General features: G+C 41.5%; 1 protein-coding gene across 1 annotated transcript; it reads right to left on the reverse strand.

Moving 5' to 3' along the window:
* Positions 1–78: 78 nt before the first annotated feature.
* On the reverse strand, positions 79–24,493 carry LOC121533711 (calcium/calmodulin-dependent protein kinase type IV). The gene is made up of 11 exons (XM_041839879.2): positions 23,502–24,493; positions 20,510–20,588; positions 20,366–20,428; positions 19,977–20,059; positions 19,063–19,135; positions 5,736–5,826; positions 5,054–5,128; positions 3,606–3,681; positions 3,201–3,327; positions 2,290–2,442; positions 79–1,842 (listed from the first exon to the last, which is right to left on the reverse strand). Exons 1-11 carry the CDS (start codon positions 23,606–23,608, stop codon positions 1,330–1,332), a joined length of 1,440 nt encoding a protein of 479 aa, XP_041695813.1. The 5' UTR covers positions 23,609–24,493; the 3' UTR covers positions 79–1,329.
* Between the last annotated feature and the right edge of the window lie 1,863 nt (positions 24,494–26,356).

Genomic DNA, 26,356 nt, shown 5'->3' on the forward strand with positions numbered 1-26,356 from the left:
CTACATTTATTTTTAGAAATGAAAAACGGGAAACTGAGAAACTACAAAACAAACACAATTGCTAACTACACCCCCCAACCCCAAAATAAAGCATTTGTAAGCAATAATAATTATAAGTAAAATATCCATACTTTATACATCATTTCATAGGTGTAAATAAATGCTTTATACACGTTAACATGTCATCAATATAATGCAAGGCTTCTTACTATTTGGCAATGAAAGCATTAGTGAGAATACATGTTAGCAGGTGAAGGTTGGCCCTTGAAATTGACTATTTTAATTAGACCCTTTCATTTGATCCGTTATTTGAGTTCCATCGAGAAAAGATTCACCTTTCAGGTTTTTACCTGGCACTGACAATATCATTCTAATGTTGCAGAAAGGCTCTGCTTCGCCTGATACAGTACCTCACTCACCTCATCCAATCGTTTCTTTACAGATTTAGCTATTACTGGGTTGGAAGCCCCTGTACAAAAAGAGGTAGACAGTGGTAGCTCCAGTGAGGTTGATGAGATGATTACGATGTATGTTCCTTCATCAGATAACTACCACAGAATTAGGTTTTACAACCACTGTTTGGGTAAACAACTGAATGAGAAAATTGGTTTCAGCCTCAAACAAGCTTCAGCACTATAGCCATATATTTTCCCAAAGGAATAAAAGTGCAGTTTGACTTAGATAGTAAACAATTAGCAGTGTGAATGCTTTTTTGTGATCTGTATAGATTAATATAATAATATACAGTGCAAACATTAGATCACCATTACAATTATTGCAAAATACATATAACTATATTCATAAGCTCACAAATACAATATATTTACTACCTGAATGCTATGCAAGAAGGAGAGGGTTATGTGTATATATATCCACGTATTTGCATATGAAGTCAGTAGATTCCAACATTGAATAGTAGAAAGGTGTAGAGTATACAAAGTACGAAATCCAGTTGTCTTTTCAAGTGGCCTTTGAAGAACAGTAAGTACCGTTCAGAGAGGCCTTAAAGTCGAGAAGTTACAGCAAGTTGGCAACAGTTGAAACCAAAGTTAAAAGCTCATTTGCAAATTCATTATGAGTCTCCAAACTCGTTGCGTACAGCAAGGAAAAATAAATATCAAGTTATGTATAGTACTAGTCTTTTGTCCCGGCTCAAAACGGATATGAGGCGAGATCTGAACAAAGACATCCGTTCCTCCATCCGTCCTCCTCCATGTTGTCATCTATCATCTCTCACTACAGCAACAACGGCATCAGCCATTTTAGGACTACAGTAGGAGCTCCTAGGTGAGTGTCGCCACCCTCTTTCTCTTTGGTACCTGCTACTCACTAACACTGGGCCGTTTTGCTGCCAGACTCCACCCCGATGGCGAATCCATTGCCGAGGCTCTTGGGGCTTGGGGGAGTGGTCTGGACCGGGGAGGAGGTCTCCCGCTTGGTGGAGGCAGAGTCCACCGAGGAGCAGCTCTTCTTGGGCACCCTGGGCCGTACCACGGCCGTCTTGGGGATGACCGACATCTGTCTCTGCCCATCAACTCCCCTTAGTGGGGGCCTGGTGGGCAGACAGGTGGGGGAGGAAGCCCCAGCCAGTAGAGGAGGGGTGGGTCTGGGGTTGCGTGGCGGCAGGGGCGGGGGGCACTGGTCCTCATCATCCTGGGTCAGGGTGGTGTCTGTGCCCTGGTTGGCCTGGCCCTCCTGGGGGTCCTGATCTGGGGGAGGGTCCTGCTGCATGCTGCTCTGCCTGGAGGTGGTCTTGTCGGAGCCGGGCATATCGCAGCTGTCCGTGCGCCGCCGGGAGCCCTCGTGCATGCGGCTGGTGGCCACCACGGCCTTCATGATAGCCTGCAGTCAGAGAAACATGGCACACCACTGTCAGTCACCAAGCCTGCCACAGGAATCATCTTAGTGCAATGTAATATTGGCAATAGAGAAGAATATTCCTTGAGGCATAGATCCCAATCAAGACAGTGGTAGTGCCACAAGTTTACATTTCCAGAGACGACCAAAGCAACATCCAACCATTCAAACTGCGATGTTTGTCGTTGACTATTGTCGTCTAAAGTGCATTACTCTGACGGGGTAAATTCATTTTCTTTTGAAAAATATTTTCCCCTTCAAATCAACGGAACAGCTGGGATGGGATCTACATTCGCTCCTATGCTAATTTATACATTGTAATTTTTTGATCATAGGTTTGTCGATGATTCCAGCACTGCTTTTGCTTTCACAAAAAACGTACTTGATTCTACATTGCCCTATTTGGGATCCAATATTAAGCGCATTGCTCACCTTGAGTTTGCGCCGAGCGTTGAACTCCTGTAGCTTCCTTTGAGTGGTGTCCATGTGGGAGAAGCGGGCAGCCTTGCCCAGTACCCAGGGGTGCTCCAGGGCCTCCTTCACTGTCAGCCTCTTGTGAGGGTCCTGCACTATCAGCTTACTGACCTGAGGGGGACAGGCAATGGGACAGGTTATTAAACATTATTCAAAACCGGGGTGCACGATTGGTTACATGAATATGCATAACCATGCTAATATACAGTATAACCAGGTTTGCTTGAATCTGGCCCTGAACAAGTGGTTTACAGAGAAACAGTGAAGATAATTTTTAATTGGGAGTTTTATGCTTTGTTTTTATTCATCTAAGTAAAATAGTTGTGGAGAATTAAACAGAACATAGTGCAGGGGTCGGCGACTCGCGTGACTTTTATTTGGTATGAAGTGATTGTTATTTAAAAATAAAATCTATTTTTGGGCTTAGTTGTGGTCAATTTGCAGTGTACAAATTATTAGAATTATGTTCCGGCTCCCGATCATCCTCTCTGACAGAAATCGTCCCTCGGCTGAATCTAGTTGCCTACCCGAGAATAGCTGTAACACAACATATGCTGAGCAGTAATGCATTTTTTACCATATGGGTTTTCCTCTGGCCATGATGAAGCCCGAGACAAATTGCATTCTCCTCTAATTTTACAAACCAATATATTGTATTTGTCAAACCAGTTGTGTAAAACATGCATTAAGGAACTGCAATCAAATAAAAATAACACAGACCTTGTACATATACAGTATTTACATAATTCAAACATTAACAAAGAAAGAAATAAAGTTTATTAGCAATTTATTTGAACAACTTCATACACAAGTAAATTTTTATCCATAATAAAAGCCTCAGTTTGAAGTGCTTAGATGGTGGAACTCACCAAGTCCTTAGCGTTGAGGGAGACCTCATCCCACCAGGGGGAGACAAACTCATAGTCGCAGTTGAGGATGCGGCTATACATATACTGGTCTCCCCTCGGATCGAAGAATGGTTCGAACCCACACAGCCTGAGGGGAAAGGCAACATTTCCCTCTGTTTATTTGTTTTGCCACTTTCACTACTTGTTTTAAAGACAGATATGGGATCTTTTCAGATAAGACCCCCCTCTAATAGACTTGCAACGGCGTACTAAATAGGAAATCCATATGACACGGGGAAAGAGGAAAGGGCGTGATTAGCTGCGATACTGTAATGAGAGGGCTTCAATTTGTCATCAAATTGCCAGCTACCCACTCTGAGTACATGCAGATCTTTGGACAGATTTTAAAGTTTTTTTTTTACTCACAAGATGTACAGGATGACTCCCACAGACCACATGTCCACTTCAGGGCCATAGGCATTGCCTCTGAGGATCTCTGGAGCTGCAGGGAGAGAGTGAGGTATGGAGAGATGAAGGGCCAGCTGTCAGCTCCCACACAGGCACAGGACGATTTATTTTGACTCATATCAGTCCCTCGAAAACACTATGTATTAAAAATGTTATTTCCGTTAAAACTGTACTCTATAATCTCCATTAAACCATGCACTATATCTGTCAATAAAATAAAACAATGATATAGTACTGCCCAACAATTTGTTTTGTTGTGGTTGAGGATGATTTATTTTACTGATAGCAATCCCACAATGTATGTAATATATCTACAGTGCCTTCAGGAAGTATTCATACCCCTTGACTTCCACATTTTGTTGTGTTACAGCCTGAATTCAAAATGGATTAACAAGTCAATTTCAAGTCTCACACATCCATCTACACACAATACCCCATAATGACAAAGTGAAAACATGCAAATTAGATATTTCTGTATTTCATTTTCAAAAATGTCTAAAAACATATTTATTCACACCCCTGAGTGTAGCAGCACATTTGGCAGCGATTACAGCTGTGAGTCTTTCTGGTTAAGTCTCTAAGACCTTTGCACAACTGGATTTTCTTTCTCCCATCTACCAATAGGTACACTTCTGATTTGAGCATTAAGGCCTGCAGTTTGAACAAGGCTTTAGAAACTTACCCAGAAAGACTTACAGCTGTAATCGCTGCCAAAGGTGATTCTAACATGTATTGACTCAGGGGGTTATTTATCAAGATAGAGTATCTTAGTGTTTTAGTATATATATATATTTTTTTTTACAAATGTTAGACATTTTCTTCCACTTTGATAGAGTATTTAGTGTAGACCGTTGACAAAAATGTACAATTAAATCAACTTTAATCCCACTTTGTAACACAACAAAATGTGGAAAAAGATAAGGGGTGTTAATACTTTCTGAAGGCACTGTATATAATATTGTAATGAAACAGGCAGGGAGAGTGGCGTGAACCCTCAACCTTCTGGCCCGAAGCCCTGTGCCATCGACTTGCTACAGAGGGGTAGTGCGTACGGCCCAGAACATCACTGGGGCCGAGCTTCCTGCCATCCAGGAACTCTATACCAGGCGGTGTCAGAGGAAGGCCCTAAAAATTGTCAAAGACTCCAGCCACCCAAGTCATAGACTGTTCTCTCTGCTATTGACCCCCTTATTTTATTTGTAATGTATTTATTTATAAAATAAAATACATTCAATTTGAAGTGGCAGTCGATATCTGATATATGGTTCAATGGTAAGCACCGAACAATAACCACTGTGGTAGTGTGACTCATCTGTAGCACACGACACAGTACACAACAACACGACAGGATGAGCCTGATCCTACATTTGTATTCTCATTAGGATAACTGTCAATCCATAACTCACCGCAGTATCCAGGCGTGCCACACACTGTCTTCATGGTCACTTGCTCATCTATTATCTTCGAGAGGCCAAAGTCAGCTGTGAAGATCACATAATGGTTTTGTCTCATTGGCCTTAACTTATTTTATTATGTATCATTAAGGTACTGTATGCTACAGAGGAATAGTTGATCTTTACAAGACCACTACTTGTGAATTATTGGCAGGAGTTACAAAAGAAAACAAAGTAACACATGCCATATCACAGTACTGTCTGGTCCTGCGTGGCTCAGTTGGTAGAGCATGACGCTTGCAACGACAGGATTTAGGGTTCGATTCCTGTTGTGGCCAACCATACAAAAAATGTATGCATGCACTACCAGAAGTCACTTTGGATAAAGGAGTCTGCTAAATGGCATATACACTGTGTTTTTATTATTATATTAAAGTCCAGATCCCGGACGAGCCCCTGTAGGGCCATATTCCTGCGAGAACTCCTACCAGTAATGAGTGAATGCCAATAAATATATTTTCTCATCTAAATATGAGAATCATTTAATAAATAAAACATTTGGCATTTTCATATTTTACCAAACTGCAAACGGTGGCACTCCCATCAGTGCCAACACATATTTAGCTAGGAAATTGTCTGTTTATCTGGGAAGGTGTCAGTTCTGTAGCCTTAGTCTACAGGTGCATGTAGTTACCTATCTTAAGCCGAGCGTCCAAGGAGAGGTCAGCGTAGAGAAGGTTTTCCGGTTTCAGGTCACGATGCACCACCCCATTCTCATGTAAATACTGTGACACAAACACAAAAGAACAAAACAGTTGCAACATTAGTTGAATCCACTGACTGTAAGTCGACCTGAATAAGAGCGTTTGTTAAATGACCAAAATGTAAAATGAAGTGCGTCGCTGGAGCATGTGTCGATACTGATAGGATCTAAAGATAGTGGGTGCTGCGCACTGATCAGCTTTCTCCATTCAAATCTTTCCTTAACATTCTAATTATTTCACAATACTGATGACGGATCAGCTCCTAGAGAGATATTACCACCTACGGCTGCAAATATTGAGGCAACTTATTATTTCCTGAACCAGTATCTGTACATTAGAGACCAGAAAACTCCGATTCAAACTCCCATTCACCCAGAGGTGGCACCACAGATCCCAGTGGTTTAGCGGGGGAAAAAACTATTCTGGGGCCTGTAGTTTTTCCTGATCGGGTAACCTAACCTGGTAAAACTCTTAACGTTATACGGTATGACGTGATTACTCTGTTTAACATGGGCTATGATGTGACCAGAGTTTTTCTAATCAGGGATTAGGGCCTGGTCCGGAATGAGCAGTATGTCCCGAGCTGCCGACTCGTTTTAGTAGAAATCGAGGTTAGTGATCGCTGTTCTGATGTCCAGAAGCTCTTTTCTGTCATAGGAAATTATGGCGGAAATATTATGTACAAGCTAAGAGCTGCGTAAAAAAACACACAAAATAGCAGAATTGGTCAGGAGCCAGTAAAACGGCAGCTATCCACTGCAGCGCCATCTTCATAAAAACCACAGATACTGGTTCAATGCACTAAATCACCGATTTGGCACATCATTGTGCACATGTTAGGCTATACACATCATGAAATGTATTGAGACAAATTACAGACAGTAGCCTACAAGTAGCAAAATAGAACTCAATTGATTGAACATGAAATGTATTTCAATATGATTGAAATAGGCCTATTGCCTACTGTTTATATTTGCAGTTATCTCGGTTTTCATTTGTATATGTCGCTTGTTTGTATCAATTGCAAAGACATTGGCAACTTTCTAAATGTAGTCAATTTTGTTCTGAAGTTATCAGTGGTCACAGAAAGATTGATAAACCATGTGATTTTACGTTTAGCGGAGATCTTCTGTGTATGAAGTTACGTGGGAGGGCATAAAAAAGCAGCATCTAACGACGCACTTAGCTGTTCTATGAGTGGTCTGAGGCAGGCGTTCGATTACGTGCGTTTTCAAGTGCAACGTTAATAACGATGGTTTTGGGAAACGGCTCTAAGATTTAACAATGATCCTACGAAGGTTCTAACAATGAACTTAACCTTTAAGATACTTTTGGGAAACCGGGCCCTGTACTGTTGTCAAACAAGAACTGCGCCCGGTTTCCCAGAACCATCTTAAGGCTAAGTTCTTTATTTGAATTTCCTTTTTTTCTTTGATCAGGGTTTACACAGACAACAAAAAAAGTGCACCACACAGACATGGAGTTAAGTAAAAATACAGTAAAAAACATTACAAAAAATGTACAATCATAAAATAAAAAGACAGCAGTATCATTTATATGGGGCATTTATGGGAGGCTTTCTACATAATGGTGACCATATTTTCCAGAACTTTTCAGTCCTCTGGTGCAGGTCAAAAGTTAGTTTTTCTAGGGGTAGAATAGCAGAAGGCTGAGAAAGCCACATCCTCGCAGACGGTATTTCAGGTGTGGAACACAACAACAAAATAGATTTTGGGGCTAAATAGACAAGAGTATTAAACAGACGTTCAGGGTCAAATACAATGTTACAGTCAAAATAAAGTAGGTATAGGTTCTGTGAAAGAGCAAATTGTTTATCTAAGATCTTCTGAATGTGTAAATGAACCTCATTCCAATAAGACTGGATTCTGTTACAGTCCCAAAATACGTGCATAAAGGTGCCAGTATCTTGTTGACATTTGAAACATAAATGTGATGCATTGGGGAACATTCTGTGAATGTTGAACATGTCTAAGTTCATCGTTTAGTGCATTTTTATTGGGTAAGCATTAGAATAAGCTGCCTCAATATTTGCAGAAGTAGGTGGTACTATCTCTCTAGGAGCTGATCCTTCGTCAGTATTGTGAAATAATTATAATGTTAAGGTACGATTTGAATGGAGAAAGCTGATCCGAGAGCAGCGCTCCCTTTCTTTCGATCCTATCAATATAGACACATGCTCCAACAACGCAACTTAGCGACTGTTCTCTCTGCGTGGTGTTTTGGGAAACGCATGTTACATCTTCGGCCATTGTAGGAAAGATGCATCGTTAAAACACTTGTAAGCCTAGGTTCCATCGCTATCGGGAAACCGGGCCCTGATCAGTTCAAATCCACAAGTCGGTGTGGCACTTGTTTCAAAATAAGTTTGGAATAACGCTTTGAAATGCCACAACAACAATTAATATAAATTGTCTCTTTTCACATTAGCATTTCGTTTTCATTTTTTGGTATTTCAAAATAGGGTCCTTCCAACCTTTTTGGTCATGTATTACAATATGTGAGATCCTAAGCGGTCACCTTCTCTGACCCTCCCCCACAGTACAGGCCAGCAGAGCTCAGGGACATTGATTAATGTTTAACCGAGCCAAGCCTGGAGTGATTGAAAATCAATAGTAATCATCTGACAGAACTATGATTCAATACTGGATCGATACTCAAGGATACAACATGATTCATCTCTGAATGAGTCACAATGTTTTGGTTGGAGCCTGCCCCCACACCAGTCCTTTACAAATACGATTGGATAGCCTTACCGTAGATGTTATAAATGTATTGCTATAGCCCTGCCCAGCAGCATACCACACTGCATCCCACTGCTGGCTTGCCTCTGAAGCTAAGCAGGCTCAGTCCTGGTCAGTACCTGGAAGGGAGACCAGATGCTGCTGGAAGTGGTGTTGGAGGTTCCCTCTGGTCTAAGGAGATCCCAGGGCAGTGAAGGGGACATTGACCTGCATTTGGTTCCGTCTTTCGGGTTGGAACGTTAAAACTGGTATCCTGACTCTCTGTGGTCACTAAAGATCCCATGGCACTTATCGTAAGCGTAGGTGTGTTAACCCCGATGTCCTGGCTAAATTCCCAATCTGGCCTTCATACCATCATGGCCACCTAATTCATCCCCTCTCATCCCCCCTGTAACTCTACCCCAGGTCGTTGCTGTAAAAGATAATATGTTCTCAGTTATCTTAGCTGGTAAAATAAAGGTCAGTAAATAAATAATACAATGCCTGCCTATGTATTGTTATAGCCCTAGTAATCAAGGGCACCCCAACCCAGAAGCTGCCACATGTAGCTGGAAGTGAGTTCTGTCACCTTTAGATACGCAGTTAGAGGTAGTTGAGTAGGAAAAAAAAGAGAACAAATCAGTTTATGTTAAAGTCAATGATCACATCTGTGTGGACTAGAGGACAGATCTGTACAGGCGTTGACACTTGAAGAACAGAGAGAATGTCAAACAGAGGCAGCAGAGTAGCTTAAAGAGAAAATTCAGGATTTTGGCAATGAAGCCCTTTATATACAATACTTCCCCAGAGTCAGATGAAGTCATGGATACCATTTTTATCATTGTGAGACCTGAGGGATTCAGCCCAATCAGGGCTTCACTTGGCAGGATTAATTGAAGCTGTAAATGAGCAGCCCCTGATCTAAAATAGACTCAACAGATGGGGCCCATTGCTGCAGCAGCTCAGAGGCTCTATGACTGCTCTTACCATCCTCCTATTACTCAAGAGTCAAGAGCGTTCCGACTCTGACTACCGGATCAGTTGCCGTGTTGTAACGTTACCATGAAAGCATAAAGTGAAAATAAAAGGAAACATTGCTCTTAAATGGTGGAACTATGAAAATAATGTGTTCAAGAGCAACTGAAGGACAACTTCTCCGGTAGAAAACGGCCTATTTCACTTCCTTAAAATACCCAGAATGAATCTAAGAGAACAAGAAATCTGTAATTAATTTTGGCCGAGGATGTTTTAGTTGCGCAATTTTACATCTAACTAAGGTGTTTGGTGCAGTATTTCTCAAATAAAAGAAATTGCGACATGTTGTCTTATGTAAACAGTCAGAGCTGCCGGGAAGATCTGTCTCACTGTCTATGCTATTGGATAGAGAGCAATCACCGCAGCTTGATTACCCCATGTTAGTGGGCAAATGGTCAAATCAAAACCCAACCTTCATTTACCCAGTGTGACGCACAGATGTTCCAAACTCCGTTTTAGACGAGACTGACTTTATGACCAAAATTATCCTATTTACAATTTGTAGTCAATTATGACACTAGAATAACTGTTTCTGACTCATATCGATGCCACACAGGCCGTTTTCAAAGGGATTTGTCGCTTTTTAAAGGCAGTCGCTCTTTAAGGCTGCAGGTATGGGTGTGGTTGGAGGTGTGTCACAGGTGCCATCTTGAATTAGGCTGCGGTCCCATTGAGGGGATTTGATTATTAATGCCCCAGGCCTGATTATATTCATTTTGGAACTGGGCTGCCTCCCGGGTGTGAGCCAGATGCCCCGTTTTAGCTGACGGCGAAGTGGGCTCAAAACAATAGTGACGTAGGTTAAGCACGTGGAGTAATGAGTAGGATTCTGTGATTTCACATGCAAAAGTAATTGCTTTTGATAAAAAAAGGTTTTATCTACCTTCCCAATAAAAACTAGTTTGAAAATTCGAACATAAAGTATTTTTATGGAGAAGAGATGTTGTATGTTTCTGAAAGATGCATCATGCTGCCTTGTTGACAACATGACCAAGCGGCGCAGATTGCTGTTTGATTTGAGAAGGACGCTCCTCCCTCACCGCTTTTGCCTAGCATTGTTTTATCCCAGGTTCATAGAGCCACCTGTTTCCATTGAACCTTTAGTATTTATGTTGGATTATTAATGTATTGACTTGAATTATATATTTTATTTATTTATTGAGGGTTTTCCATTGGATTACACATTTCCTTGGACTTGCAATTCCGGTAGGACTAAGGTTTTCAGTTATTTCGATTTTGCTCTCTGGAGTGTTGACCCTGACAGGACTATTATTTTGTTAATGATTGATTTAGTCTTTTGTTCCTTATGTTGAACCCCCACGACAGCGGCATACCTGTGCTAATTAGCGATCTGCGTCTCTGAACACTTGTGTGTAAATAGAAGATGGACAGCACAAACTGTAAAGTACTACTTAGTAGTTTTTGGGGTATCTGTACTTTACTTTACTATTTATATTTTTGACAACTTTTACTTTTACTTCACTACATTCCTAAAGAAAATAATGTACTTTTTACTCCATACATTTTCCCTGACACCGAAAAGTACTCGTCACATTTTGAATGCTTAGCAGGACAGGAAAATATTCCATTCACGCACTTATCAAGAGAATATCCCTGGTCATCCCTACTGCCTCTAATCTGGCAGACTCACTAAACACACATGCTTCGTTTCTAAATGATGTCTGAGTGTTGGAGTATGCCCCTGGCTATCTATGAAAATATATATTATTTTTTTTGCCGTCTGGTTTGCTTAATATAAGGAATTTAAAATGATTTATACTTTTACTTTTAATTTTGATACTTAAGTATATTTTAGCAATTACATTTACTTTTGATACTTACGTATATTTAAAACCAAAGACTTTTAGACTTTTACTCAAGTAGTATTTCACTGGGTGACTTTCACTTTTACTTGAGTCATTTTCTATTAAGGTATCTTTACTTTTACTCAAGGTACTTTTTCCACCACTGGCCTCAACATGATTGTAATAAGGACAGGACCTCTCTAGTAACCTATACCACTGGGTCTCGTCAGCCACACACAGAGGCCCTGGGAGGAGACCTATAATGACCTAGTCAACATTTTTGCCCGGTTTCCACGGCGAGTCCCCGCTGAGGCCTACCGGGGTGGCTAACAACACCCACGCAGCACCACGCTCTCTTGTCATTACCGCACACTTCCCTTCCAGGCTGCGAACGCCCAGACTCATTCCGGCAAATTAACCACCGACGTCTCCGAGAAAGCCTGTGGTTAAGCCCCAGGTCAGCCATTAGCTAGTTAGCATGGGCACTAAGTGCTCAGCCTGACTGCTATTAGTTCTAATGGAAAACTCTTCTCTCCCCTGCCAGGCTGGCTATTGATGGGCCTCCACGCGGAACCTTTTGAACCCATCTCTCCTGAGATGATCTGGCTCTCTGTCTGCCTGGGGAAAAGGTTGTACATTTGAGACTCTGCGCTAGCCGGGCTGGGATGGCTGGGGAGGGCCCAAAGTGAACGCATGAGTCATGGCGGTGTCGAGAGGGTTATACTAAGTTTGTGTGCCGGGGCTTTGGACAGATGACAAAAAAACAGAATTGGAGCAGTCTGCTAGATACAGCATGCACAGAAAGATGAGGGGGAGTTTTCACCTCTCTATAATGATTAGTTTCACACAGACTCAAGGATAAATGATGTTGAGAAATTTCTAGGCTCATTTTGAAAGATATGAGGGGAAAATGCCATAGTCAGTCAGGGCTGGCTCTAGTCCCCCACCGCACCCTCTTGACGGCGGAGAGAAAAATGTACGTTTTTAAAGTGAATGTCCTGCCATTCTACACATTTTGCCATGGGGCAGAGATAAAAATAAATAAATAAAACTGTGTTACAGCTAATTTCCTGCAATTCTTCCAATTCTGTCATGGTGGAAATACATTTCTCAGTTTTAAAGCAAATTTCCTGCAATTCTATACATTTTTACATGACTGATGCCATGATATCTGTGTGAGAGTGACTAACAAAATCAATGGGGCCCCCTGGAGGTCAGGGGTCCTGGGCACATGCCATGTGTGACCGGTCGGTATTCGGCCATGATTACTACAGGTTAAGATAGCTGGCTAGACTAATTTACCAATCTAAAAATTGTTAGCTGACATGGCTAATTGAGTGACTGTCAGTGACTGACATAACTAGAGAAAAATTGCTGACTCACAACCAAAATTCTAACTTGCACCTTCTACTTGTATTCTACTATTATAACTATCAACAGTAAGTTGAGACCCCGACTAAGTTCCCACTTATGTCGCTTATGCCTGCATGGTTTCATGAAGTATTGATTAAATTGGCCTATTTCATCTACAGAAAAGTATGAAATCAAAATTGATTTATAGGAGGTATTTAAAAAGTGCTGGGTCTCTATCTCTGCTTGTTGTCATAAAAAATGATCCTGCATAGGTGTTTATGACTCACAACCTATTGTCTCTGCTTTATAACCCTACAAAATGCCCTATGCACGGAGGCTAAATGCCAAATAGAGAAATCATGTCATTACACAATATGAAGCAATAAACTGTATTGGTTCTGTGCAAGAGAGCAGCTTTATCATAAGATTGTCTTGCGTGGCAGGTATGATGTATACATGCAGTGCATATACACTCAGCAATCATAAATGTAAACATTCTGATAGTAAAAGTAGCTCTGAGGTGATGAACTATGAGACGGAGCACTGAAGCAAAAAAAAAAAACAGGAAGACGGTATGAGTGGTGTTGTTCGTTCACCCACACATAAACAAAACTCCAAACTCTGCATTTCCCCTTATCTCTGTCATACACACACACACACACACACACACACACACACACACACACACACACTCATAAATAGATGGTGCACAGACACTCACTCACTCCAGATTAAAAACCTGGAGCAAGCACACATGGATTAAATGTATCCCACCACACAGCCACCAGTGCTAAGCATGCTTTAGAAGGGGTGTGAACGTTTAATTGGGATTGTTAATGTTAAGGAAAAATCCCTAAGCAAATAACTATGTTATTCATAGAGAGTTGTTCTATGGGAGGTCCTTCACATGTGAGATATGTCAGATTTGTGAAAAAGTCAAACACCTTTTGAACGTGGTGCTATAAGGTTCTATCTGCAATCCAATCACACAATGCTGGGTTGTCAATAAAAATGCTGGGTTGTCAATAGAAATGCTGGGTTGTCAATAAAAAATAATTTTATGTAAGGTGATGCACTTTTTGAGTCATGAAAGAGGAAGACATCACAAATCAGTTCTGAGATCTGGGACTTGAAAAATACTCATTATCTCAAAACCATACATTTTGCAGATAGAACCAGGGGCGTTTCTAGGACTTGAAGACATTTGGGCTTAGCCCAAAGCCAGCATGGGGGTAAAAGTAAACAATTGTTTTACAGGCTTTTTCACCTCACCTGCAAATTATTTGTAAACCATGTTTTACTTTTTCACTGTTTGTATTTCAACTCTTATATTTTGTGCAAATAAATATGAATTACAACCTATAGAGAAGCCTGAAGTGTGACAGTCTTCTGTGTGCTCAACCCACCTCTGTTCTCTTTCCATCTGCCCTCTTCTGTCACTTTCTCTGTGTCTTGTCTGTTGCTGTCTCAGGTTCTTGTTCGTTACTGTCTCTTTTGTCTATCCTCTCCTGTTATGGCCTGTTCTGTTCTTCTGGTGTCTCTCTCCATCATATCCTGCTCTTCTGTTGCTGTCTATGTGTCTTGTCTGGTGTCTCTCTCCATTGTCTACTCTTCTTTTGCTGTTTCTGTGTCGTGTCTGGTGTGCCTCTAGTCAAGGGGATCCTGGGGTAGCTTAACTTGTTTTGGGCCTGTGTTTGGGTCACCTAAATCATCCTCTTCCCTACCATTTGCCCCTGGCTGCTGCTGTTCTAAGTGATCCAGTGACCTGCTGTTCTCATCTGTCCTCCTCCTTTGCTCATCTGAAAGCTAGCAAGGTAGGGGTGCAACATGTCATTAGTTCGTTGTAAAGGGCGACTGCACTTCCTGATTTGGCCTCGTTTCAGATTTGGTTCATTAAGAAAGGCTAGCTGCCATGACTGAATTTAAACGTGAGTTGGTTTCGGGGTTGTGATTTGATTGTGTGTGTGTGTGTGTGTGTGTGTTCGCAGGTGGGAAGAGTTAGCAAAAAAAAATCACTTTGACTTTGGATAGCCTATCTCTGGGGCTAGTTAGGGGCCGTCAATAAATGACACAATGTAAATTAGACAATATTTTCATGTTGCACGCCTTTTAGTTTTCATTAAATGCTTTCAATATTTGTATATGAATTTCTACAATTTATAGTTGGTTTTAGGTTTTTCAGTCACTTTATACTGACACGACCAGGGAAACTCATCTGTAAAGAAAAATTCAAGTGTCTGCATAACAGTGCAACACAACTCCAAACATGACAGATAAAAAGCTACATAGCCCCTAGGCTATATGAATATAAAGAGACATGAGCACAACAAATGTACCTGTACAATTTAATAAGTTATAAGACCTCTATGATTCATTTCACTTGGTCAGTTCTACCAGCTAATGTGAGCTGTTTAGATTACATAACATTTGATGACACAACTTAAGGGCCTATGTATTTTTCAATGTTTTGTTCACCTACAGTCTAACCACACAGCTGGCCATCTTTTCCTCTCTCTTTATTGCTGCCCTTCCCCTTCCCCTTCCCTTCTAAGTTAAAGTTTGTTTTTTTGTTATATACACATGATATTCATGGAGTAAATGAAATGCTTACTTGCAGGTTCACCTCTCGACAATTCAACAACAACAGAAAAAGTAAGTAGCTAAGTGAATAAAAAGAGGAATAAAAATAAAAGCTCAATGAAATATTTTTTTACAAATAGTTACATAGCCTACATGGAAAAAGCAGACATAAGCTAAGCATGTTTACCTGTAGAATGGAATAGGTTATCCGACTTGTGTGATTCTTTTAATTTGGTCAGTTCTACCACCTCAACATTGCTAACTTTAAACAGGGTTAAATATAATGTTGTCGTAAAGTTCAGCTTCAGTCCACACAGGGGCACTGTGACACTGTCAGAAGACGTGCTTCAGTCCAAAATAAATTATCTAATCTCTTCGGTCTCAGCTAGCCAAGAGCTACAGAAATGAAACCCATCAAATACACTTGCTGGAAATAAACACTTTTCCTAATATCATGACTTACAGTGCATTCGGAAAGTATTCAGATCCCTTGACTTTTTCCAAATTTTGATACGTTAAAGCCTTATTCTAAAATTGATTAAATTGTTTTTTCCTCTCATCAATCTACACACAATACCCCATAATTACAAAGCAAAAAAAGATTTTTTTTGTGCAAATGTATTAAAAATAAAAACGGAAATATGACATTTACATAAGTATTCAGACCCTTTACTCAGTACTTTGTTGAAGCACCTTTGGCAGCGATTACAGCCTCGACTCTTCTTGGGTATGACTCTACAAGCTTGGCACACCTGTATTTGGAGAGTTTCTCCCATTCTTCTCTGCAGATCCTCTCAAGCTCTGTCAGGTTGGATGGGGAGCGTCGCTGCACAGCTATTTTCAGGTCTCTCCAGAGATGTTAGATCGGGTTCAAGTCCGGGATCTGGCTGGGCCACTCAAGGACATTCTGAGACTTGTCCCGGAGGAACTCCTGCGTTGTCTTGGCTGTGTGCTTAGGGTCGTTGTCCTGTTGGAAGGGGAACCTTCACCCCAGTCTGAGGTCCTGAGCGCTCTGGAGCAGGTTTTCATCAAGAACCTCTCTGTATTTTGCTCTGTTCATCTTTCCCTCGATCCTGACTAGTCTCCCAGTCCCTGCTGCTGAAAAACATCCCCACAGCATGATGCTGCCACCACCATGATTCACCGTAGGGATGTGCCAGGTTTCCTCCAGATGTAACGCTTGGCATTCAGGCCAAAGAGTTCAATCTTGGTTTCATCAGACCAGAGAATCTTGTTTCTCATGGTCTGAGAGTCTTTAGGTACCTTTTGGCAAACTCCAAGCGGGCTTTCATGTGCCTTTTACTGAGGAGTGGCTTCCGTCTGGCCACTCTACCATAAAGGCCTGATTGGTGGAGTGCTACAGAGATGGTTGTCCTTCTGGAAGGTTCTCCCATCTCTACAGAGGAACTCTGGAGCTCTATCAAAGTGACCATCGGCTTCTTGGTCACCTCCCTAACCAAGGCCCTTCTCCCCTGATTGCTCAGTTTGGCCAGGCGGCCAGCTCTAGGAAGAGTCTTGGTGGTTCCAAACTTCTTCCATTTAAGAATGATGGAGGGCACTGTGTTCTTGGGGACCTTCAATGCTGCAGACATTTTTTGGTACCCTTCCCCAGATCTGTGCCTCGACACAATCCTGTCTCAGAGCTCTACGGACAATTCCTTCGACCTCATGGCTTCATTTTTGCTCTGACATTTACTGTCAACTGTGGGACCTTATATAGACAGGTGTGTGCCTTTCCAAATCATGTCCAATCAATTGAATTTACCACAGGTGGACTCCAATCAAGTTGTAGAAACATCTCAAGGATGATCAATGGAAACAGGATGCACCTGAGCTCAATTTCGAGTCTCATAGCAAAGGGTCTGAATACTTATGTAAATAAGGTATTTCAGTTTTTTATTTTTGATACATTTGCAAACATTTCTAAAAACCTGTTTTCACTTTGTCATTATGGGGTATTGTGTGTAGATTGATGAGGCATTTAAAAAAACATTTTTTTTTTTAGAAGGCTGTAATGTAACAAAATGTGGAAAAAGTAAGGGGTCTAAATACTTGTATAGGCAAGCCAACAAGATTAAACTTTTCTAAATACCTAGACCGTTCAAGGGCAGGCAAAGACTTGAAGTAGTTACGCGACATATCTAAGACTAGCGAATTAGATCGAGATGTACTTCTCTCGCTAGCCAGCCAGCTAACGTCAGCTAACCGGCGAAAAAGCTAGGGGTAAACAAACAGTGACGTTTACTGTCAGTGTTAGCAGGTTGGGTAAAACATTAGAGTGGCAGAATAAGTATCATGCAAATCATTTGTTGTTGTGACAGCCAAGTATGTTAATAACGACACGTGAGGCTGCTGAAAACGTTTATTGAAACGACCAAAAAGTGTCACTCATTATTTTAGGATGACGCCAACGTTAGGCTAATTACATGGGAGTAACGGGAGTAACGGGAGTACCCTACAGCTGTACCCTACTCGGGGGCATGGTCATATTAAGCCACGCCTCGCCGTGTGTATCTATAAGGTGAGCGCTGTTGTCTAGTAGATCGAACTTCATTGCCCCCTAGCGGTCATACGCAATAGGATGCAATAGGACCATATTTAGCATTGTGAATTCACATAGAAATATAAGACAAATTAATAAAATTATAACGAAAAACCGATAACAAAAATAGCTTTTTAAATGTTGTTGTTTTTTCATTTGTCACATCCTTATTTAGAAAACAAAAGCAGTGGGCATATGGGCCGCACAGCAGCGGCTTGGTTCATTGTCACACAGGCACGCACTCGCTAGCACTGTTACATAACAGGCAGCCCACATCCCTGCTGCCTGCTGCCTCTCTTGGTCAGAAGATTAAGGGCACGGGGAAAAAATTGCTATGGCTTTCTGAGAGGATTATTTCACACTTGCAGCTCACCAAGCACACATACGCACGGATACACACACACACACACACGTAGTCACTCAAACACATGTACGCTCACACGCACATCCATCATTCCTCCAGCTGAGACCGATGCCACATCTGACCCACATCTACCACATTGTGTGTGTGTCCAGCCAAGCCCTTAGCTGCTTGTATTTTGGGATTACAATACATTTGTATTTCTAAATAAAGGCTCTCACACTAATCTTCTGGTTGACATTCATTGGTGCCATTGCCAAGTCCTAAACCCCAAAACATTGTTTAGTGGTATTTTCCACTGGCTAAATAATCATCCTCTATTTTTGGGTTCAGATATAATTCTGCCTGAAACAGGGCTCAGCACTGCCTGCAATAGAGCGCAGTGACTAACTGCACATAGTAGCTCACTGGAAATACGAAATCTGATTCAAGCTAAAATGTGATTATGACATTAGAAGTATGTGCAGTGACTGGACACAGAAGGCCACAGATAAGACCAAACCTGAAACAAATTGAACTTTAAGCCTAAAAGTATGTGTATTTTCCTATTCAAAGTATGGATAAGAGACCTGTCTCAACTGAAGCTCAAGCTTTGTCAAAATGACAACACTGAAAAGTCTCTCAGCTCCATGTTGACCTGTTTTCTATTGAAGCTACTGTAGATGATGCAACCATAGTGAAAGACAAAACACATAGCCGCAACAGTATCTCTACTCTCTCTTCTCTGCATAGAGGGGTGCTGTGCATCTCAGAATTCATTGCAAATTACAAAGCATTTGGTGAAATAAGGCACATTCCTACTCAATAGCCCATCAGTGGCAATTAAATCACATCTCTTACTGCCACTGCCTCCAGAATCTGCTTGATGACATGGGCAGCATCTCTCTCACTGTAGTACCCTCTCTCCACGATCCTGAAAGGGCAGAAAGAGACCAAAGGTCAAACACAGTCAAAACGTTACACAGAGTTCAAATACCCACTTTGGAAGAGAGTGGTCCCTCCTTAACTCTGTTAAAGTCAGAAACGTGAGGGAAAATAATAGGGCCGGGACGATACCAGTATCGCGATACTCGTTAGTATCGTGGCAAAGAAACAAAACACGAAGCAGGTTTAACTTATTTAGGAAAACAGCCCTAATGTTGGGAACAAACATCATTATGTTGTCATCCAGAGTCACGTTTATTTATTTTCCAAGCTATAGCACACAATATTTTACAAACAGCAGGTTTTTAAAGGACCAAATAGTTAGGTGTTCTTTGTGTTTTCATTTTTGCCATGGAAGAAATATTGTGATACTGGTATCGTCACAGCCCTTATAATAGGTAGTTGTTACTGTCAAACATTCCTAAACCTATAAGGTGATAGGAGGATAACGTGATTAACAGACAATTTAATTTGGCTATTATACCAAAACAATTAAACAATAGAGAAACAGGTGACTCATATTGAGTAATCTTCATGATGGGTTTTACAGATAGGGTGGGGCATTTGCTCCAACCACAGTCTTCTAATCGGTTTCCTGGCAACAGTGCTGGTGAGGGCCATTACAAATTTAATTTTCTATTCCTTTTATGCTCTGCATCTCAATAACGCCTGTGTCATAAATTGCTGCTAATGACAAAGCAGGCAAATGGAACAGGGGGACTGAGTGAGGCCACTGATTCCACCTCTGGCCCTGCCGAAGGGAAACCAATTTCAGCAGGGATATGGTTTGAGACAGGGTCGTGAGGGTGGTATATTTTGGGCGTAAGCACCTGTCAAAGAGTTCCCCTCCGGTTACCAGCTCCAAGATGAGGGCGATGTCTGTCTCTGTCTCAAAGATCTCCTTCAGGCGGATCTGAGGTACAAAACCACAGGTAGAGGGGAAGATGATATTGAGAACGCTCCAAAATGTTGACAAAAACATAATAAAAAACATTAATGTTCCTAATATCTTCAAAGAAGTCACCATTAATGTTCATTTCAATCACGTTCTTAGAAACATCTTCTTCTTTTGTTTTTATAATACAACATATCAAAAACATTGAAGTTGCTAGTATCCTACAACAAGTCACCACTATTGTTCATGTCCATCATGGTCTGAGAAAAGTAAAAATGTTGATGTTTGAAGTGGTGTCTTGGATAAAATAAAGTGAACTCTTACAATATTCGGGTGGGAAAGTCGCAGCAGAACACCAATTTCAGTCCGCACTATTTTCTTGTCGATCTGAAATGGAAAGAATGAGAGCACCAATATGATACTGTTACTGTCAGTATACTGTATATATAAAATGGCTGAAGGACTCACAGTCTTCTTGAGGACCTTTGCAGCATAGGGCTTCTGTGTCTGCTTCTCCTCAGTGCGAAACACCACTGACGTGGCCCCCCTGGGAAGAAGATCAATCAGTCAACATCAACGACTATGATCATATGGTTGTCTCTCCATAGTGCAATCATTCAGCATTTTATCTCAAGTTCTACTCAACTATAATGTAATTTGCTCATCAACATAACATTTATAAACATTTCATAAGCTGACCTCCATCTAAAGCATTTCAATAACAACTCCATGGTGAACCATTAGATACAGTATCCATCTACATGCTTATTGCTAAGATTGATAAATAAAACCCATTGTAGAGGAAAACATGCAGGAAAAGAAAGCTATTCAAAGCCATGACACGATTACATGAGAGGGCAGAGGGTAGCACTAAGTATGAGCTGAAACCGTGAGTCATCTGTTAATACGTGATTGGGCTGTGTCGTGTTGTCTGTTGCTTTTAAATCTACTTGGAAATCTAGAGATAATGCCCTGGCCGAATGTATATCTTTATTATTTTGAACTAGTGAAAGCAGTAGCAGCAGCAGACACAGCAGCAGCTTAGCTGTGGGTTGCCTAGGAGAACTGGAGCACCACATGTATGTTACTTCTCTTGAACAGTCTATATGACCTCCCACATACAGATGGTTATGTGTTTTGGTGCTCTATCTATGTGATATACGTGTATCAGAAGAGTCCCACTGTTTCACATCTGTAGTTGGTATAGCTCAACAGTCAAAGATGTCTTTTTTAATCAATGTGTCCTCAAATTCAATTGAGCCGTTGAAGAAATAGAGGCCTTTGTAGCAATAGTATTGCTCTGGATTTACTAATCCCTTCAATACCGGTATACCATCTTCAAGTGAACTATCAATATGTACATGTGTACAATCATTACTATTCAATAGCATCACCACAACTGGTATTTTGGTTAATTAGAATCGGAAGTCGATTGTGTAAAACTGAACTAGGTCGTTATTAAGAGGGAGGTCAGAGTAAAACCACACAGTGGAATAATGAGGGAGTACTGGCAGCAGCCAGCCGCCATCTAATCTGGGACTTCCCCTCAGTTGTATCCCTATGGAGGGCACTCAGCGTTTGCCCTGCTTAGGAAATTAGTCCCTGTTTCTCCAGCAGTCCTGCTCCTGCTAATACAATCCAGGCATCATCATCACCCAGCCCTCTCAACACCACTCTCATAGCTGTAGGGTCTCCTTGGCAACCAGGGCAACTCTCCTCGAAAAGTAGACCCCTAACGACTGTGCACACCCTTATATGTGGAGGCTGGGGGAAGCTGAGTGTAGGTTGTGTATGTTTCCGTGCAAGAAGCAGGTACTAGTGGCTGAACTGGGCTATTGTTTACGATTGATCTACCGACTGTAGATAGATCATCAAATGTCGATCACAGATGATGATTAATTCAGTAAACGTCCGTATCTGAGTCAATATGCGCTGTTGGTGTTAAATTGTTACTGCTAATTCTAGCAAACAGTGGCCTACTTTAAGTAATGACCATATCATTTGATTTGGATCTAGTGTTATGTATTTGAGTCCTATAAAGGGACGTATGGCCAGCTTTTTGAAAGCTTGGTATACGGTTTGTTATACCACTGACAGTGAGATCTCTCCTTTCAGTCTCACACAGAATTCTGAAGTGACAAAATGGGTGCCTGTCCGTTACACATGCAGTTGCAGGTGAGGAGAAGAGAACTATTAATACAGTAAAGTGTGGTGTGAAATGAGGTTTAATATAAAGGCACAGGTGCATTGGAGCTGCATTCTGAGGCATTCACCTGTTCCACACTATGTCCAATGGAAATATTACACTTAATTCACATTATATGGCCAACCCTAACTGCACTGTGCTGTTTCAGATATTCTCTCTTTCACATTGTCCTTTCCAGCACGGTTCCAGCAACTACGGTGGATGTGTAACCATGCCAGCCCAGTACAACTCTGCTTGGCTTGGACTGTTTTTTCCCTATAGTGTGAATTAGCAATTACAGTGTGCCGTTTTTTTGAGTCAAGACCACCTGTGTCTTTGACATGGTGGGATACCGTTGTTTATGCCTGCTGGCAGATGTCCTCATCAAATGCAATGGCCACTCCATCTGTCAGTCAGACCCCCAAACTTCAACAGTCCACTGACACCCACTCCAAGTGACAAATATTGACAAGTTGACATTGTCAATCTGGATGTGATGTAAGAGTGTACTTAAGCCAGAATCATGATGATGGCGGGGAGGGGAGGGGAGTGGAGTGGAGGGGTCAGAGGTAGTGGGAAATTCCATATAAAGCCTCTGAAAATGGTCCGTAACACCTGTTTTCTCCATACTTGCACTAATCCCTTAACGTTTCACTGTTGTCCAGTGCTAAGCCATGTGTTGCCCCCTTTACAATGAGAGCCCATTTCTGTAGCAAACACAGTGGGCTGTTTACTCTGACTGAGTGAAGATCGTGTTTTGACACGTTGATTGCGTCTTGGCATAATATTAGTAGGCTTCTTATGAGGTGAGATGATAGGAGAGAAATTGTCACTTGTTAATCGTTCAAAAAAAAATGTATGCACTCACTAACTGTAAGTCGCTCTGGATAAGGGCGTCTGCTAAATGACTAAAATGTAAATCATTGTACATGGACAGGAGGAGCTGTCTGTGGTGCTGAACTATGCATGAAATTGATTAATTTGACAGAACTGGTCTAAAATATGTGTTCTGTCTGTCTTGTCAGAGTATCAAACCTAATCCATTTGATAGACACAGTAGATACATACTATAATTGTAAACATCGTAATTCAAAATGAACACTTTAGCTATAGCCATACTGTGATGAAAAACTACATCCCATTGGATGAAATTCCACTGATTTGTTTTTCTACAGTACATGACCATAAACAACCCCTTTTGATAGTTATGAAGGTGATGATGCTGTTGGTATTTACGCATTGGTGTCAATAAAGGTACACACTACAGTACTCTACCTTCCCAGTTCTGGGCCCATGGTGTAAAACTCATCTATGGAGACATCTCGGCGCGAGCCATCTACCCAGTATTCCACAGAGCTGGCACCAGACCGTGAGGTTGGCATGTTGATGTTGGCCAATCACACAACACACAGGATTCCTGAGGAGCGCAAAGCCCAAACGCACACTACTTGCCCTCTTTTTAAGATTAAAACGTAATAACGTTACTCAGTTTAAGTAAAAGGAAGAGAAGGCATTAGGCCTGCGTTATTGAATTCCCCCAAGCCAAAGCATAAGAGAGATAACTAGTCTTTGGTTAACTACTCTCACCGTTATGTTGAGTCAAAGATCAAAGATGATCCAGATGTTTCCGTTTCCAGTAAAGCGCCGAAATATATAGTCAGCTCCGATATCAAAATCGTGCAGGCTTCGCATTACATCTTAAGCTTAGTCACTATGCTATGTACCACATTACAAAAAACATCCATTATTGTTCTACTATTGCAATATATCGACACAATTTCATTCGCGCATTCAGGACTATCCTTTACTTGAAGTTTACTGTGTCATATCCAAATGTGTCGCAGCTTCCATCAGGCCTCCCTGTGTGAGTGCCCGAATCCATAAACCTAGTAGCCTACGCTTTGATCTTCTGCAGCACAATCCCACCAACGACAGCTCACTCATTAAAACATTACTATATCATGCAACGAAGCACCTCAATTGTCCATGATATCAGCAAAAGCGTCTGAGGTCCGTGACAAAGAACATTCCATGGTCCGAGATAGAAAGCTTTATGGTGCTAATTAAATCATGATCCGTCAATATGTTTATGTAGATGCTGTCCCATAATATTTACAAATATAGATTTCGTCTCGGGGCTGATGCAGGCTTCACTATTGGTCTTTATGAACGCCCATCCAATGATCTGCACCTATCTCGCTATACAATATTTGGTCCTTCTTTCATCCTCGGTTTGGGGTGGGTAGGTGGTGGCGGTTAGGCTGGTGTTTTCGGTGTTGGGGGGCGAGAGGGAATCTGTAATCTCAGCTCCACGCCCTCCACGGATTTCTTCCAATCGGTTGCATTCACAGCAACCACAATCTGCGCTGCAATTGGAAGTCAAACAGTCAATCAAACCCATGTTTATTACGCGTGTATCCCACCTGTAAAGCCTTGGTCCACATATGGCATTGTATAGGGTATATGCAACCTACATTTCAACGAGCAGACCATTCTGAAAATACTCTACTTGGATGTCAACAATACTGGCAATGTCTTTTAACTGATGTGTGTGGAGGAACCCCATGCCTAATATTTTGATTCAGTATCTTTATTAGAAAGGGATGAAATTATAGCATAATAGTCTGATTGTTTCATGTGAAAATCATGTTCTGCTGTGTATGCATGCTGAGTTCAGCGACATGGACACTTCCCCGCTTCAACTCGGTGGTTATTATAGGTCGTTATCAATACGGTGCAGAGCGTTCGATTTGACTGCTGGGGGGCAAGGATACCTCCAGCTCCGCTAAAGCCATTGACAACTACGTGCTGACAGGTAAAAAAAATATTTTTGTCAGCATCCTGGAGCCAAAATACCCGGGTTTTAATAGTTAATGATTAACACTTGACCACTAACCACGAGCGCGTCCTCCCTAACGAAAGTGCCACCAACCTCCCTTGGTGTCCTTTGCATGTCTGTCACAATGCTTCCTTGTGGATCAAAACAAGGATTGAAGTGTGTGTGTGAGAGAGAGAGGGGGATATAAAGAGGGTATGCTACTTTCAAGTTGCAAAATATCATTTAATGCCACTTAACAACGCCAGTTAAGGGTTCCGCAGAGTCAAAATCATGTTTTTCATCAAATTGGATGATAGAAACAAAAGTAGGATGACCAAAGTATGAAAAATGACTGTTGCTGGTACGTTGCTGGTACAGTCCTGTGTGGATCAGTTGGTAGAGCATGGCGCTTGCAACGCCAGGGTTGTGGATAAGAGCGTCTGCTAAATGACTAAAATGTAAAAACGTTTTAAAAAAGTGTGTGCCTTGTTAAAAGTTAATTTGTGGGATTTATTTCCTTCTTAATGCATTTGAGCCAAGGTAGGTGGTGGTATACAGAAGATAGCCCTATTTGGTAAAAGACCAAGTCCATATTATGACAAGAACAGCTCAAATAAGCAAAGAGAAACGACAGTCCATCATTACTTTAAGACATGAAGGTCAGTCAATACGGAAAATTTCAAGAACTTTGAAAGTTTCTTCAAGTGCAGTCGTAAAAACCATCAAGCGCTATGATGAAACTAGCTCTCATGAGGACCGCCACAGGAAAGGAAGACCCAGAGTTACCTCTGCTGCAGAGGATAAGTTCATTAGAGTTAACTGCACCTCAGATTGCAGCCCAAATAAATGCTTCACAGAGTTCAAGTAACAGACATATCTCAACATCAACTGTTCAGAGGAGACTGCGTGAATCAGGCCTTCATGGTCAAATTGCTGCAAAGAAACCACTACTAAAGGACACCAATAATAAGAAGAGACTTGCTTGGGTCAAGAAACACGAGCAATGGACATTAGACCGGAGGAAATCTGTCCTTTGGTCTGATGAGTCCAAATTTGTGAGACGCAGAGTAGGTTAACGGATGATCTCTGCATGTGTGGTTCCCACCGTGAAGCATGGAGGAGGAGGTGTGATGGTGTGGGGGTGCTTTGCTGGTGACACTGTCTGTGATTTATTTAGAATTCAAGGCACACTTAACCAGCATGGCTACCACAGCCTTCTGCAGCGATACGCCATCCCATCTAGTTTGCGCTTAGTGGGACTATCATTTGTTTTTCAACAGGACAATGACCCAACACACCTCCAGGCTGTGTA

The sequence above is a fragment of the Coregonus clupeaformis genome, chromosome 20, assembly GCF_020615455.1.
Source record: "Coregonus clupeaformis isolate EN_2021a chromosome 20, ASM2061545v1, whole genome shotgun sequence".
NCBI lineage: Eukaryota > Metazoa > Chordata > Actinopteri > Salmoniformes > Salmonidae > Coregonus > Coregonus clupeaformis.